This window comes from Primulina huaijiensis, chromosome 14 (assembly GCF_012295235.1).
Source record: "Primulina huaijiensis isolate GDHJ02 chromosome 14, ASM1229523v2, whole genome shotgun sequence".
NCBI classification, from domain to species: domain Eukaryota; kingdom Viridiplantae; phylum Streptophyta; class Magnoliopsida; order Lamiales; family Gesneriaceae; genus Primulina; species Primulina huaijiensis.
Genome location: NC_133319.1, coordinates 16,827,048 through 16,842,347, shown reverse-complemented (window position 1 = coordinate 16,842,347; position 15,300 = coordinate 16,827,048). Strand labels below are relative to the sequence as shown.

At 35.5% G+C, this 15,300-nt stretch overlaps 2 protein-coding genes across 5 annotated transcripts in view; one reads left to right on the top strand and one right to left on the bottom strand.

Moving 5' to 3' along the window:
* Window positions 1–340: 340 nt before the first annotated feature.
* Window positions 341–5,633, bottom strand: LOC140957798 (uncharacterized). Its single transcript, XM_073415190.1, has 8 exons — window positions 5,249–5,633; window positions 4,562–4,831; window positions 3,449–3,575; window positions 2,770–2,831; window positions 2,442–2,672; window positions 1,449–1,570; window positions 970–1,108; window positions 341–861 (listed from the first exon to the last, which is right to left on the bottom strand). The coding sequence occupies exons 1-8, from the start codon at window positions 5,603–5,605 to the stop codon at window positions 727–729; spliced, it is 1,443 nt and encodes a 480-aa protein (XP_073271291.1). The 5' UTR covers window positions 5,606–5,633; the 3' UTR covers window positions 341–726.
* A 1,751-nt stretch (window positions 5,634–7,384) lies between these two features.
* Window positions 7,385–15,300, top strand: part of LOC140956995 (protein HASTY 1) — a 35,087-nt gene continuing 27,171 nt past the window's right edge. The window contains exons 1-11 of one of the 4 annotated variants that reach the window (XM_073414021.1): window positions 7,385–7,577; window positions 8,028–8,129; window positions 10,316–10,459; window positions 10,544–10,624; window positions 10,772–10,841; window positions 11,669–11,739; window positions 11,811–11,974; window positions 12,054–12,125; window positions 12,225–12,456; window positions 13,934–13,996; window positions 14,088–14,369. In XM_073414021.1, coding sequence (XP_073270122.1) covers window positions 7,470–7,577; window positions 8,028–8,129; window positions 10,316–10,459; window positions 10,544–10,624; window positions 10,772–10,841; window positions 11,669–11,739; window positions 11,811–11,974; window positions 12,054–12,125; window positions 12,225–12,456; window positions 13,934–13,996; window positions 14,088–14,369 — 1,389 coding nt within the window. In that variant the 5' untranslated portion in view covers window positions 7,385–7,469. Of the gene's footprint in view, window positions 7,578–8,024; window positions 8,130–10,309; window positions 10,460–10,543; window positions 10,625–10,771; window positions 10,842–11,668; window positions 11,740–11,810; window positions 11,975–12,053; window positions 12,126–12,224; window positions 12,457–13,933; window positions 13,997–14,087; window positions 14,370–15,300 lie in introns of those variants that run through there. The other 3 variants (XM_073414022.1, XM_073414023.1, XM_073414024.1) reach the window with 3 other exon arrangements.

Sequence of the window (15,300 nt, the reverse complement as noted above, 5' to 3'; positions counted from 1 at the left end):
TCAAGATTTAAAACGTTTTTTACCCTTAAAATCATACTAAATCTTAATTTCGTGAAGTTTGAAACTTAACCATAACACATCATGTTTTTCAGACGCTTGATAAAACTATATAATGAGTTCAAGCACATGGATTGGTAATTGTAATTGCTTTGAGCCAGAAATCCGTATCGTCAGTCAAAATGCACAATGAATTGCACAGTAAGTCCATAATTTTATTGTTTATTATCTATTACGATGTTCTTATTTAGGAATCAAATTTCAGGCTCCAGTAAACTTGATTGTGAAGTTTCAATTACAAAGAAAAAATATAAACGAAATAAGAAAAGCAATGTAACATATATATTTTTACTTTTCATTTACTCTCAAATTTGAAAAAATTTGAACCGCCAAAAAATTTGTTGAATATTTCTCTAACATTCTATGTGTGTCAAGATTCATAGGATGTTTGCAGTGGAGATATTACTCCCGTTACAAATCCGATAGTCGAGAAGGGGCGGGCTAGATATGTTTTTTCACATTGTACTGTATGTCGAATCATTTACCTCAATGAGCTAATGTCAAGTTCAAACCCATGCGAGGGCCAGGACGTGGGCATGCTCGATCCTCTTTCTCCATGGGATTTCATCGTTCGCCCGGTAAAGGTCACTGCCACCAACTTGCTAGAAGTGGTGAAAAACTGACCAAAAGAAGCACATAATTACTTGGGGGATGAGATTGATTCATGTTCTAAGTAGCCAACAATGGAGATTCCAACCCAGGAAACTGCCCTATGTCATGTCCAATAATTGGCTGAAAATTGCTGTGCAACCCAGCAGCAAAATCATCAGGGCATGTTCCACCACTTTGGAAGTAATCCGCAATCTGCATGAAAGTCCCAAAGCTAGGATCATCATATGATTAATTTAGCACCGGGTGAAAAACCGTAGTGCAGAAAAAAGAAAAGATGAACCCGAAAACTAAAAGACTTGCATGATTAGCAAGAGCCATGCCACTTAAGGCTGCAGCTTCTATGCTCGATCCCAGTAGCCAATCACCGCATATGCCAGCTCTTCCATGTGGATCAAAGATGCAGGGGATTCCAGGAGAATTAGTGGGAAGAGCAGCACCCCTGTAAATATTGAAATATCTTGCTTCAAAATATTGCAAAAACAAAACAAAAGCTCCTGGCCTGGGTAAAGTAGGGTGTTCGAATTATGTTTCTTTGGCATATTTGTGATGCAATATTGAAAACAGCAGATCCATTTTCATATGCATACACGTTTAAATATATGGTAAACATAATGTACTCCTTTATTGATATGCGAAAACTATACGGAATAAAAATAATCAAATTGGTCATTGCCACCGGCGGAGAGCTCAAAATTTAGGTCTGTCATATCGTGAGAAATAAACAGGAACATGCATGAAATGAACAATTTCATTCTTTACATGCATGCATGCTTACATACCATAACTGTAATCGACTATAGAAAGGCCTTTTAAGAGAGCTTTTCTGCAGTCCTAATGCATTCTCAAGGCCTTCAAGCATGAGTTCCTTCACCTTTTCTGCTGTAGCAGAAGGAATACTTTCCTGACGAACAAATATAAACTATATTCACTTTCCAGCAACAAAAGAGGAATCATGAGAAAGCTCTTTTTTTCTTTTTTTGGACGAAAGAGAAAACCAATTAAGAAGGTAGCAAGTAACAACTTGGAAACTTCACGAGCTTTACATTTTCCATTTGTATACTTTCAGCTCATGAACTAACAGATTTATGTTAGTGCTTATTGAAGCTAACTTTCCAGTACTGTTAAGGTTCTCCAAGAGTATGAGTAGCCTTAATGGATGACAATAGCCTCCATGGAATCTAAGGTTCAATAACTGGAATACATAACACCTTTAAAGTTGCGTCGGCTGCCAGAATCTTCCGATACAAACATTATTGTGAACAGACTACATTGCCTTAATCCCCTGGGTTCCAACACAGTAAGAAAAGGTTCGAAAGAACAACAAAAACGTTCCTTTGTGATCATGTTTTTACAGTTTCAAATAAATTGAAATTTTGATCTACACTAATTAGGTTCCACGTTGTTGCTTGTCCGGAAGGTTAAATTATCCTTCCTGAAATTTGTAGCCAGATGTGGCCTCTTTTAATGCAGATTCATTACCATAAAAAAAAATTTTTTAAAAAAAAAGACACATTCACATGGGTCTGAACTAAGTTTGACATGATTATTTACTCCAAGCACAGCTAGTTAATTTACAAGGAAACTATGTCCAATGCTGTATTTTGAGATCAGTTTTCTAATTTATACCCTAAATCTTAAATCCCCCCCTCCCCTTCCCCACCCCCCCAAATGAAATCTAAGTTATGTCATGAAAATAAACATCAACAGTTTGGTCAGCATTCGATCATGTAAAAAAAGAATCAAGTGGCGAAGAAAGAAAAAATTAGACGGACCTGTGGTACTTTGTTTTGCTTTCCAAATGCTGCTGTGCTCAAAATGGTCCAACAGTAAGGGCCACTGCTTTCTGGACCTAAAAGTTTCTTCGTATTATTTGCAATCCATGAGACAGAATCAACACCCGTAACAAAGGCTCCTTCGAAAGTAATTTCTTGCTCAAGGGAAGAGACAGGGAGGGGATCCTCAAATGCAGCAAGAAGGGCCCATATTGAACTCAAAGTAAGTCTCTGCATATATGAATTCATAAACGTTAAATAAGAGGAATACTGATCACTAGGGGTAAATTAATGTCAGGAGGGGGTTGAGTAAAGTGGCTCAAAATACCTTCATTTGTCTTGCAATTAGAGGTAAGCCAGATGCGGCAAGCAATCGATTTGCACATTTTCCTGGAGTGTCACATGGCAAATGGATGAAGACATACAACCAGTTAATCAGATATTTTATATCAAATTCATCAATGTCTGCTATTCAAAGGAAACTCGGGGAAAACAAATTCATTTAGGAAATTATAAAATTTCAAGGATGTCCATTGTTTTTCTCGTTTAAGTAAAAAGTGAAGTGACTTGATTCAAAAGGTTTTACTATTTTAGCAGTTATTTTAAATTAATTGTGGATGCCTTAGGTATCATCAAAGTGGAACCATCCAGCAAGATAAGGTAATGGTAATGAAAGAAACTGTCGCTTGACTGTAAAAATGTCACTTTCGAGGAGAGTAAATATCATTCTGGGTATACTTCGTTGATAGTAGGTGCAGTCACATATGATATAATAGGCAACGAACATCTAGTTCAACCTATTTGGCCTAGGTAAGAACCAATGCACATGAACCAAACAAAAAAGCTGCAGCAAACATTCATATTTGAACTAGTGCAGAATCATAGGCAAACCAAAGATTTGATTGTGCAATCCTGTACGTCGATGGAATGGCTTCTGTAAAGCAGTTAACTCAAAGTCTTCCGGCTAACACATGCAATATATCATGCAAGAGTACTGAGTTACTTGCCATTGTGTGCAATAACAATAGCATCGAAGTTTCCACAAGGCTTCCCCTTCTTGCTCAAGTACCACATCCCATTGTATGGCTCCAGTTTACTTATCCAGCAAGGACGCACCACATTCACCATAGAAGTCTGCACCATGCCAAGTTTTATTCATATCGTAAACTTCAAATTAATATATATGGGGGTTTCAACAACTTAAAAGGAAGCTCAAAGTGCAAAACACAACTTCAACCTATTTCTGATGCTAATTCCAACAAATCAAGTAGCTTCCAATTTTTTAATCTCATACCAACATTATTTGACTTGTTTCTGCAAAAATGGAAATGAAAAAAGATAAAAGGCAAGAAAATAAAGCTATTGACAAGATTTAGGTTACTCTGAAGTGAAGCTTTTAGAAAAATACAAACAAAAACTTTTTAGGCTAATGCTTAAAAAATCTCCGTAAGCATTTCTAATACAATATATGTTCTTTAACATGAAAAAGAAACTAAAATACAAAAAACTCAATGGTTTACAAAGTGAAGCATCTCTGAAATTTAAATTTGAGATAATAACACGTTCCCTACAAAGTTTGGGATGCCTTGGGAATAAATGTTCAATGATTTTGACTTCAAGAATTATTTTCAAATAAGAGTTCAGAATAATGGCTTATTTAGAGATGCTGAATAACATTGAAAATAAAAGGCTTACTACATAAAATCGGAGATATTAATCACTAAGAAAATTAAACGAACCAACTCCGGTTGAAATGTGAAATGGAAAAGCAGACCACAAATGATAAAGTTGCAAACTACCACACGTAGATTGGCATTGAACTTAGACGATTAAGCTCATACCCTTTAAACTACCATTGAGTCCTGAATCAATCTGTTTTCAAAAAATTGATTCACACTTCATTTTGCCCCACTGTACACCCCCACAATTTTAAAAACCTTTTCATTTTCTCATTACGAGAATAAAGTGATCTCATGGTGCCACTATGCATGAGAGTCTTTCAACAACTTAAATGGGTATGAAAATAGCCAGTTTTGTGAAGTTCTTCACCAATCTATCGACGAGCAAACATAACAGGTATACTGTAGCGAAGCATCAAAGTAACTCCAAGAAATGTGCACCTGTGACAGTATGTGGTCTGCAAGAGGACGCATTCCATTGATACCAATATATCTAGGAGGCATGGCAGGAAGCTGAACAAAACGTCCACCAGATTCAAGCTCTCCAACTGTACCTTGCCATTCACAAACAAGGCCTTCTTTTGACCACCCATCAACCATCTCGGCAAACTTGGGGTCAGTAACAGTGAAGAATTGAGCGGCATGATCAAATATCAAAGGATGAGGGTCAATGATTCTAGTTCCCATTCTTCCTCCAAACCCATGCATTCCCTAATGTAGTTAAACAGGATGAGAAACTCCATAATTACTGACGACTTCGTACTGGTTAAAAAGCTAAACATAAAAGAGCTAACACTTTGACTAAGTTAATACAAATGACAAAAAGGGACAAAAAAGAAATAAAGAACACTGAGATTTCGAACAAAATGGCACTGTTTAATGTTAATTCTAGAGCTTTTCTCCCTATTCAACATCATTTTGAACACCCCTTACCTCTTTGATGGAGAAGTTTTCAAATTTGGAGTAACCATATTTCTCCAATCCTCAACTTCCGGACTCCAACCAATCCACGATTTCTTTATCTGTTTTTCCATTCGTACGCTTTTTAGCTCCTCTCTTCTACTTACCCACACACGTTTTTTCTCAAACAGTCACTAAATATTAAAATGAATGCTTACAATGACATACCGTGTCAAACACAGTGGACTTTACTCCTCTCTTTTCCAAGTAAAGAGCACAAACAAGACCGGACATTCCACCTCCGATAATCCCAACAACTGGATCGCTTGAAACCGGAGTCGCAAACTCAACCTGCTCCTGGATGAAGCTTTTCTTGATAACAGACCTCCTGGAGGCTCCATGTAACCCCTTTTTCCTCTGAGCCACAGAGGGATTGTTCATGGGTTGTTCGGCTTCCCTATTACTGTATCTATCGATCTTGCATTGGATGCAAAAATGTGGGCTGATGTGTTTGGGTTTGGTTGAAATGAAATGAGACTGGGAGTGTAAAGGGACGACGGCGAGAGTCCGAGCAACAAGAGACATTACAAGATGAGACTGGAATGAGATCACCACTTCAGGATAAGAGTAATTAATAAAATAATATAAAATCTAAAATATTGAAATATATTTTAAAATTTTGCATGAAATTTTTAAAAAGCTCTTTTGCAGTCTAGCATAGGTGACAATTTTCCGCATGGGTTCATGATGTCACCAAAAAAACTCGGAATAGACGAGGATAAGGATTTGATCCTTGCAATTTCTAGTTCGAGTACAATGATATGGTGGATATGAGAGTGAGGATGAAATTTGTGGTTGGGATAGAAATGGCAAATCTCTGTCAGCCATGCCTCATTGACACATAAAATCACCTCACGAGAGTTTTTGTAAACTAAATAACCTTTTTAAATAAATTTGTACCAAACAAATAAAATATCTATTTGATTTTTCTGTTTTCAGCCTCATTCAATACATTAGTCATTTTGACTATAACATCGATTGAAATAGGAAACAAAATTAATTTTAAATATAAATTTTAAAATTCATCAAGTAAATGTAATTAAATTCTGAATTTAACACTAAAAATAAAATTTATGGAATTCTCATACATAAAAATATATTGTTTTATTCGTATAAAGAACTAAATTGTCATTTGGACTTTGGTATGTATGAATGAAAAATTAAATGATAATTATCATCCTAATTAAATTAGCAGCAAGATATGAAACTTTTTTTAGTTTGTGAATTAAATTTTTATAATTAAATCTCGAACTTGATACTTTATTCTAAATTTTGGACTTTGATGTCACATAAATAATAAGTCCTTGGTGCTTTAAGCAACTTTTTATCTATTATTATATCTTCTAAATTGTACATCTTTCGTCGTTAAAATTTTGCACATTGTATGATTGATACACATGTCTATTCTTATCGTCCACCATCATTCACAGTTGATGCTTCAAAATTATTTTTCTGATGAATTACATTTGAATCAGGCTTATTAATAATTCTTCATTGGGTCACGAATAAGACGTCTTCTCATAGTTTAAAGAAGACTCACTTGAATGATTTAAAGTTCGCATAATGTTTCCTAAGAATATAAAAAATGTATAGCCTAACTCTTCTTTCTATAAAAATGAGGTTTCTTCTTCCCTCTCAATCTCTATATATTAGAAAACTGCAATTACTGTATATTTCTAACGTAATAAGAGGTTTCAGAGATAAATGAATGATGAACTTTTGTCGCAGAAGAACTAAAAAACCATAAGAAAAAGAAAATAATAAAATCACATGATCATTTAAAAGAAATAAATAATTTTATTTATAATCATCATTACCATTTGAATGTAAGTGACATACAAGAAACCCCAAAACATAGTAGAACATAAGGACTTTGTTAGGTGACTAAGGTATGAAATCTTAATCTCACATACCATCGACTTAGCTCGTGATGTTCTGGAATTCTGGAATTTCGGTGTTATAGAAGCCTAAAATCTTACACAAGTTTTCTATCCTTGTATGTTTCAGGATCTTTAATCAAAAGTGTGTCGCTAGTTGGAGTCTCTTCACTTTTCTTCGTTACGATCATCTAAGACGTCATTTTCTTATGCTAGCCATAAAAGGGTCTTGCCTTTTTTCAGCCTGAGGACTACCATAGAGAAGGCCAATGAAAGAACTAGTGTGCGCGGATGTAGAACTTGAGATCGAAACATATTATCGATGAGCGAGAACCCACGATGATATATATATTTTTATTTACTCGTAAATTAATTTGTCCAAAAGCAAACTGAATAATAATAAAAAGAAAATAGAATAAAACCACGCTCGCCCTCTTCCCCAACTCGGATCATTTTCGATTCTACTTTCGAGAGTTTCCGAAAACTCACCCTAAACTTCGGGGTGCTCGAAAATGGAGGAGAATGTCATAGCTAGCAACGTGGCGCAAGCTATAGCCACCGCCCTCGACTGGACCTCCTCTTCCGATGCTCGTGCTGCCGCCCACTCTTATTTAGAAACAGTAAGCATATTGATTCCAAGTAATTGGGAAAATTCGTGCTCACTATCGGAGAGAAGATGCAGTTTTTTTGTTTCGATTTTCATAAAGTTTTATTTTTTTGTTTTTGCTGAAATACACAACTCCTTTATTTCATGATGATACTGAATGAGCAATTTGTTTCTTTGCTTCATAAATATATACTCTGATTTTTTAAGAAGTAAATTTTATCACTCTTACTGGACAAGCACGATGGGAAACCAAGCTTTCAAATGGGTTTCCATGGGATTATGTCTGAAAACGAATTTTTTGAGAGGAATGAAAAGCGTGTGCATTTTGGTAGTTTTGATTTGCGGTTTGCTCAAGAGAACAAGGACAAAATAACAAATCCTGAACATCTAGCTTTGATATTTCCTTTGTTACCATCAATGAACGAGAAGATTAACTGTCATTTTGTTCTATTACTGCTAGTAGATAAAAGCTGGGGATGCACGTGTACTGGCAAGTACATCATTTCTTTTGGTCAAGCGGGATTGGTCTTCTGAAATCCGTTTGCATGCTTTTAAAATGCTCCAGGTACATGGAACCATCCTCTTGTCTCTGTTTTAGAATAAGTGACTGACATGAAATTTCTTATAGTTCTGCTTGTAATATGCGATACACCTTGAATAGAGTGAGCTTATATAAGCATCGTTAATCATTTATAATTTACTGCGAATATTCCCCTCTTGATAGATGTTTTGTTTAAGTTATAAAATTTATGTGAAATAGAAGTATGCATGTATTATTTGAGGATGAATTGACCAAATTTTGAAGTATATGAGGCCAGAAAATCTCAGCACACGATAGTTGAGTTAATGAGAAGTGAAGTTTCTCTGATTCAGAACTTATTATATGTAACAGCCATGGGCTATCCCGATCTTTGGCCTTCCCCATGGGCTTTCTCACGTATCATTACTCATAAAACTCCTCCCCCCTGGCAGGGAAGTATGTGCCTCCCCAGGTTTCGATCCCATGACCTCCAGGCTAAGTACGTGGATCGTTGAAACATGGTACTTGGTACCAGGTTTCAAGGCCTTCCCTCACGGGCTTTCCCATGCATCATTACTCATAGAACTCCTCCCTCCTAGCAAGGAAGTCTGTGTCTCCCCAGGTTTTGATCCCATGACCTCAAGGCTAAGTACATGGATCGTTGAAATCTGGTACCAGGTTTCAACGATCCATGTACTTAGCTTGGAGGTTATGGGATCGAAACCTGGGGAGGCACAGACTTCCCTGCCAGGGGCGAGGAGTTCTATGAGTAATGATGCATGGAAAAGCTCGTGAGGGAAGGCCGAAGATCGGGATAGCCCATGGTCGTTACATTATATCCAAGGAGTTCTGCTGGATACGGTTAAGCGTATCATCCAAATTCTGAATTGAAAGTGGCATTATTGGATACAATTTAAAATGTATCGATCAAATGAACTTTTTAATTGGAGTGAAAATGGTTTTCTGGCCTAAAAAACCAAGAAAAAGGTGAGAACACTGGCTGGGATACCAAGAATGTCAAATGATGTACCTTGTATAATTATTAGAAAAAAATCTGGTGAAGGCATATCAACAACATTAAGACTCAGAATTGTTGTTGGTCTATGGCTATGCACAAAAGAATTTCAGCTGGGCTAATTTTTAATTTAACCACCTCATATATTTCCATTAGAAAATTGGATAAGAACAACAACCAAGCAATTCTGGGATTAAAATTTACCTGATCAACTGTAATGGAGTAAGAGAAAAGTTCAAAACCTCAATTTCGAACCATATTTTCATGAAACGCAGAAAATCGCCCCAAATGCATGGTCCAGGTTAAGATTCCAATATAGCAAATAGCAATTCAATCCACATTTGACAGCTAAACACTTACAAGCATACATGTTTTTTCCTTGACAATTATCTGCTTTAGCTTTCAAACTCTAGGCATTGCATGGAGAGATTAGAGATCACATAGAACCCTTACTTCTTATTTCTTTCTGTTAATGTGTTCAGTTCTAGTGGCAGTAAAGGCTTCTAGTTAATGATTATAAGTATAGGAAATAAAATTCAGATTGATGACCAATTAGTCCATTACAATTTTTCTACTTATATAAACATATTTTCTGCATAATAACCTCTTAAAATGTGTTTTTTTTAAAAAACTATTAAGTGTTCATGGTATTGTATTCTCCTAAACCGTGAAGATTTTAGGAATATAGTTAAACAGGGAAATGTATAAAATATAGATCCAAGATTAGTTCTGTTTTTCTACAATCACGCTTATAAGTTTTTATATATAAAGTAGCATTACTTTTGATGTTCTCTTTGTGTTAATGAAATTCTCTCCTTTGTAAAATGAAGATGGTATGCTAGTCATATCATCCAAAGAAGCACTGAGACCTGGAAAGCCAATATCTGTAAGTGCAGAATTGGTTCAGAAATAACATTCAATACGCTATAGGTATCGAAGTTATATCAGTCCGTATTTCCCTGTGTTTTCTCCAATAATTATGGGTTGAAAATGTTTGTGAAACAAGTGATCGCACATTTACCTTATATTTTCTAGGAAAATAATTCATCAGAGTGGTTATCATTTCATAGTTTTTCTTCCTTGTTTTTAGAATTCTCTGTCAATGTGTTTTCTTTTCTGCATAAATTACCATCCTAGGAGATCCTTTGTCTCTAAGTTGTACCCGGACTATTTGGCTCCTTGGACCTCAAATCTCACTTTTTGATGGCTTCTCCAGCATGTAGTGCGATTCCGTTGGGATGAACTAAACACAGTGGACCGAAGGAATTTTGCAAATGTGGCTGTTGACGCGATTTCTGAAATTTCAAACCCTTTTGAAGAATGGGTTTTTAAAAGTCAGACAGCTGCACTAGTTGCTGAGGTTTTTTGCTATTTTCAGTTTCGACATTCTATTTACATCCCTCATGTCCTATTGTTGATAGTACTTTTGTTGATTTTTTTGAAGGTAGTAAGAAGAGAAGGTCTAAGTATATGGTCGGAACTTCTTCCAACAATAATAACTCTCTCCAACAAGGGTCCTATACAAGTAGAACACATCTTTCTTACTTGTTTCCGTGGTTTCAATCGCATAGATTCTTAGCTCATGTCTGTGTTCTGATAAACAAATAAGGGCAAGACTTTTTTCCAGATACCATTTGGGTAATATTGAAGCTGAACTTTGTATTCTTGTCAGGCAGAGCTGGTATCAATGATGCTAAGGTGGCTTCCAGAAGATATTACTGTCCATAATGAAGATTTAGAAGGTCTGTGATAGTCATACATATAGGATTTGTTCATAGTTGTCAAAGGCGAGCGCCTAAGGCGAGAGGTGCCACAAGGCGAGGACCTTGCTCTTGGGGTCCCAGGCGCAACGATTCATTAAGGCGAGCCCAGACGCTTGTCTGGACTAGCCTTGGAAGTAAGCGCGTTTGAGTGAATTTTTTTTAATTACTTGTTTAAAACTAAAAGTTCAAACACAAACCCAAACTCTAGCAACCAAACCCCCAATACTGGAATCAGAAGAAAAGAGCTTTGAACAGAAGAACGAGGTGAGTACTTCTACGTCTAAAACAACCAGAAAGACCGATTTCACATTTTTTGGATGAAGAGGAAGAAAAAATTGATGATCAAGAAAATGATGAAGGCCAAGAAAAACGCAAGTCCGAAAGTTCTGCGGACTCTGATAATTCGAAGGAAGAAGATAACTTGATTCGGATGATTCGAGAATTTTAATCATGTTACTAATTACTATGAACTTCTTAATTATTTTTTTTGTTTGACATTGTGACTTAATTATTTCATATTTAATATTTTTATTCTATGATAAATATATTTTTTTAAAAATTTATAAATGTGCACCTTGCTTCGTTAAGGCGCATGCCTCGCCTCACGCCTCAGGCTCCATGGCCCTTGTGCGTCTTGCGTTCTTGACAACTAAAGATTTGTTGGAGTTGATCCATTTTGAGAGCACATTTGAGTACTTTTAGCATTTGTGTTCCTTTTGGAATTGAATTATTTATTAATGATATTAATGACCTTGCATTATAAGTTTTGCTTTCCTTCGTAATCAAGGTCAAGATGTTTGTGATAGGTGATAGACGCAGGCTTTTACTACGTGGGCTAACTGAGTCTTTGCCAGAGATTTTACCTTTGCTGTACACTGTGAGTTTGATCATATCGACATCATTTTGATCTATATCACCATCATTTGTTCATGTGCTTTTCATTTTAAGCTGCTAGAAAGGAACTTCGGAGCAGCACTCATGGAAGCTGGTAGAGAAAACATGGATATTGCAAAATATCATGCTGCAACAGTAACAGCTACACTCAATGCTATTAATGCATATGCGGAGTGGGCTCCATTATCTGATCTAGCAAAATTCGGAATCATACATGGGTATGGTTGCTTCTAGTCCTGCAAACTCTAGCGAAATATTGGTAGTGTTCATTTTCTAACTCCTCTTTGTAACTAACAGTTGTGGATTCCTACTCACTTCTCCTGATTTTCGCCTTCATGCCTGCGAATTTTTTAAGCTTGTCTCGCCGAGGTAGACAACAAGATTCTTTATTTTGTGGTATTTTCTAGAAGATTTATGCACTGGAAAAACTCAATTCACGTGGCCATCCTTGTGTATTCTTTTGTGTAGGAAAAGACCTATAGATGCCACTTCTGAATTTGATTTCGCAATGAGGAATGTTTTTGAGATCTTAATGAATGTTTCCAAGCAATATTTGGACGAATCTAGCTCTAATTCTAGCTGCAATGACAGTGAACTTGAGTTTGCGGAGTATACATGTGAAAGTTTGGTTTCATTGGGTTCAACAAACTTGCATTGTATTTCCGGTGATGCAACTATTCTCTCATTTTACCTCCAACAGGTCTGTTCTCTATTTTTCCTTTTTTAAATTCATAATTATGCATTAGTTGTCACAAGCTCACAAGTTGTGATGATGATTGAATTAAAAATATATTTCAGGTGGTTTGGTTGGTTTAATTCGGAGAAATCAGTTTATTTACGCTGTCGTATGTGTCAGTTTTTTTAGTTTTTCACTCATCCTTATCTTTCGACCGCCCGTTGTTCACTGCATTTACGATTATATACAAGTAACATGCATTACTAATTTATTGTGGAAATATTATTTGTTTATCACGATCAGGCAGAATGAAATTCAACATGTAGTGAGAACGGTGGCTTCTTTATGATCATCATGGAGCTGGACAGTCATTTTAAGCTAATTTAGGCGAAAATTGTTTGATTATCAATATGCAATATTTTTGGGTAGTTAATAGTGAGAATTTGTGTAGTTACTATGTGACTTGCCGCTGGTGATCGGTCAGTGGATGTTGGCATCATTGTTGAGTGATCGACTTCTTTATGATTATTTAAATTTTAAAGTATTGATTCTAAGTTTTGTAAAATATTTTATGCTTCAACTTGAGTGCCAGGGTTGGAAATATGGACAATGTTTTCTTATTTTTTCCGGGAAATGTTTCCATTTCCAAAAACGCAAACATGGCGACATAATTCCTCAAGAAAAGAAATTTTACTTCACTTTCATATCCATCCATACAATCATTAATTTAAATTTAAGTTTTCATCGCCCCCGAAAATATTGTTGTATTATATTCTTAACCAATTTATTATTTTTTTAAAAATTTAAATAATGCAATATATTAATATTAAAAAATTAAATATCTCAACAATTTCTGAGGTCACATGACATCTGTAGCATAAGTTTTTTACATCTAAAAATATAACCAAACAATCGTCATGTTCCCCAATTTAACTTCATACTTCCAGGAGATATTTCCAAAATTGCGAGAAACATGTACAAACATACCCATATTTCATGCTTTGAAAATATATTATCTGATTTTTGTTAGATTTGGGATTTTAGATTGATATTTTTGTTATAATTTTAAGTATGTAAGCTTATATAAACAATATTATTTTCAATTTTATATCAAGAACACATATATCATTTGCAGTTCTCTTAATTATTTATATTTCACATGGCACAAGTTCAGATAATTTTTCGTGATAACATACTGGGTGATGGAGATTTTGTTAGCTATCTTAGCTAATATCTACTGTATATTATCTCGTGCTTTAGTATGAAGGCATTGTTCAGGTTTAAAGACTATGGATGTCTGTAGTTATGGGAAACAATTTGTTTTAAGTCAAAGTCCGATTGTCATGCATTTAGAACTGAAGTTAAAATTTACTCCTCAACCAATATAACCTATGCCTCTGTTATTAGCATATCAAGATGAAAATTACAATTAAAGAATTGTGTGTTCATAATAAATTATCCTTTAGATTTGATTCCTTTAGTATGTTTCTTAACTTTGCAGATGCTGGGCTTTTTCCGACATTTTAAGCTCGTGCTTCACTACGAATCTCTCCGCTTTTGGCTGGTATTATCTGCAAAACACATAGTGGTGACTTTTGAAGTTTCATGGACTCTTAAGATTTCTGAATAATTGTCTTTTCTTCTTGCTATGATAGGCATTGCTTCGTGACTTGATGTTCAAATCCAAGACTGCTGGCGTTCAAGATCTTTCTGCTGATGGCTTGAATGCTTGCCCGACCAATGCTGATGGTGAAAAGAGAAAGATGTTAGCTTTGGTAAATGATGAAGTATGTAGTGCTATATTAGACATATCTTTTCAAAGAATGCTGAGAAAAGAAAAAGTTCATCCTGGGTTGGCTCTAACTGATAGATCCTTGGAGTTGTGGAGTGATGATTTTGACAGCAAAGTGGATTTCAGCCAATATCGTTCAAGACTTGTATGTTTGACATGGTGACCCTTTGTTATCAAATTTTTTTCACTTAATTACTCCTTTTATAGCTGTACTAACTTTTTATTGAAGTTTCAATGCAGCATTTTTAAATTTGGCAATCCATCCGTTCACCATCTTATTGATGGAACTTGGTGTTTGGAAACGGTGTGATTTGTAGATGGAGTAGCATAAGCATACTACGTGTGTCTAGTAACTTTTGCGTCAAACTTCACTTAAACAGTCGAAACAAATTTTCTAGCTTCAAAAAAATGAAAATTTGTTGCACCCAAAGAAAGCTCTTTCACCCGGTTCATTCTCGGAATATATAGGCATTTCAAATTTCGTAACAAGCTTATGGATCAACTTTCTGAAGTCCTTTTGTATAGTACATGTTTTCCTAATTTCTCTCGTTTTCACCAGTCTTAATATTTAGAGAACATCAAAGGCTGATTGCTTGGAGAACGTGAAAGACCGATTTAGTGGGTATCCTTATCTTAATAGTTGCATTTGGAAAGGCATTTAAAATAGAGAACTTTTGTGCGGGATGTTGCTTCCTTTACTTTACCTAGATAGCCACTGTCGTTTTTTGAGGGACAACAAGGGTTTACGTTACTGGATTCAAGTGTCAATGCTTTAGTTCACTCAAAATTTTCATGTCAAGATAGTTTGGTTGGTTTCCTTTTCAGCAGGAACTGGCATTGTGATATCTTCTTGCTTTTTCTACTGGTTAATGTATATTGGTATTGTATGGTGGGTCGGATCATTAGTTTCTTTGTACTTGTAGTTTTTAGATTTTTCTCATATTGGAAAAGCTGATCTGATGAGAGGTTGAACTAAAAATCTAAGGACAATATATCATTGTTAGCTGTCTAAAATTTTTTTTCTAGGCAAGTGGAGATAATATATCCTGTTGATCTGCACTGGTGTTCACGCTTAT

Bases quoted from the DNA above. Each gene is read 5' to 3' on its own strand.
- LOC140957798 (XM_073415190.1), bottom strand. From the start codon at position 5,605: ATGTCTCTTGTTGCTCGGACTCTCGCCGTCGTCCCTTTACACTCCCAG. The intron at 2,832-3,448 runs GCAAGTAACTCA...GTGACACTCCAG, and splicing joins TATTGTTATTGCACACAATG to GAAAATGTGCAAATCGATTG. The intron at 1,571-2,441 runs GTCCGTCTAATT...TTTGTTCGTCAG, and splicing joins AGCAAAACAAAGTACCACAG to GAAAGTATTCCTTCTGCTAC.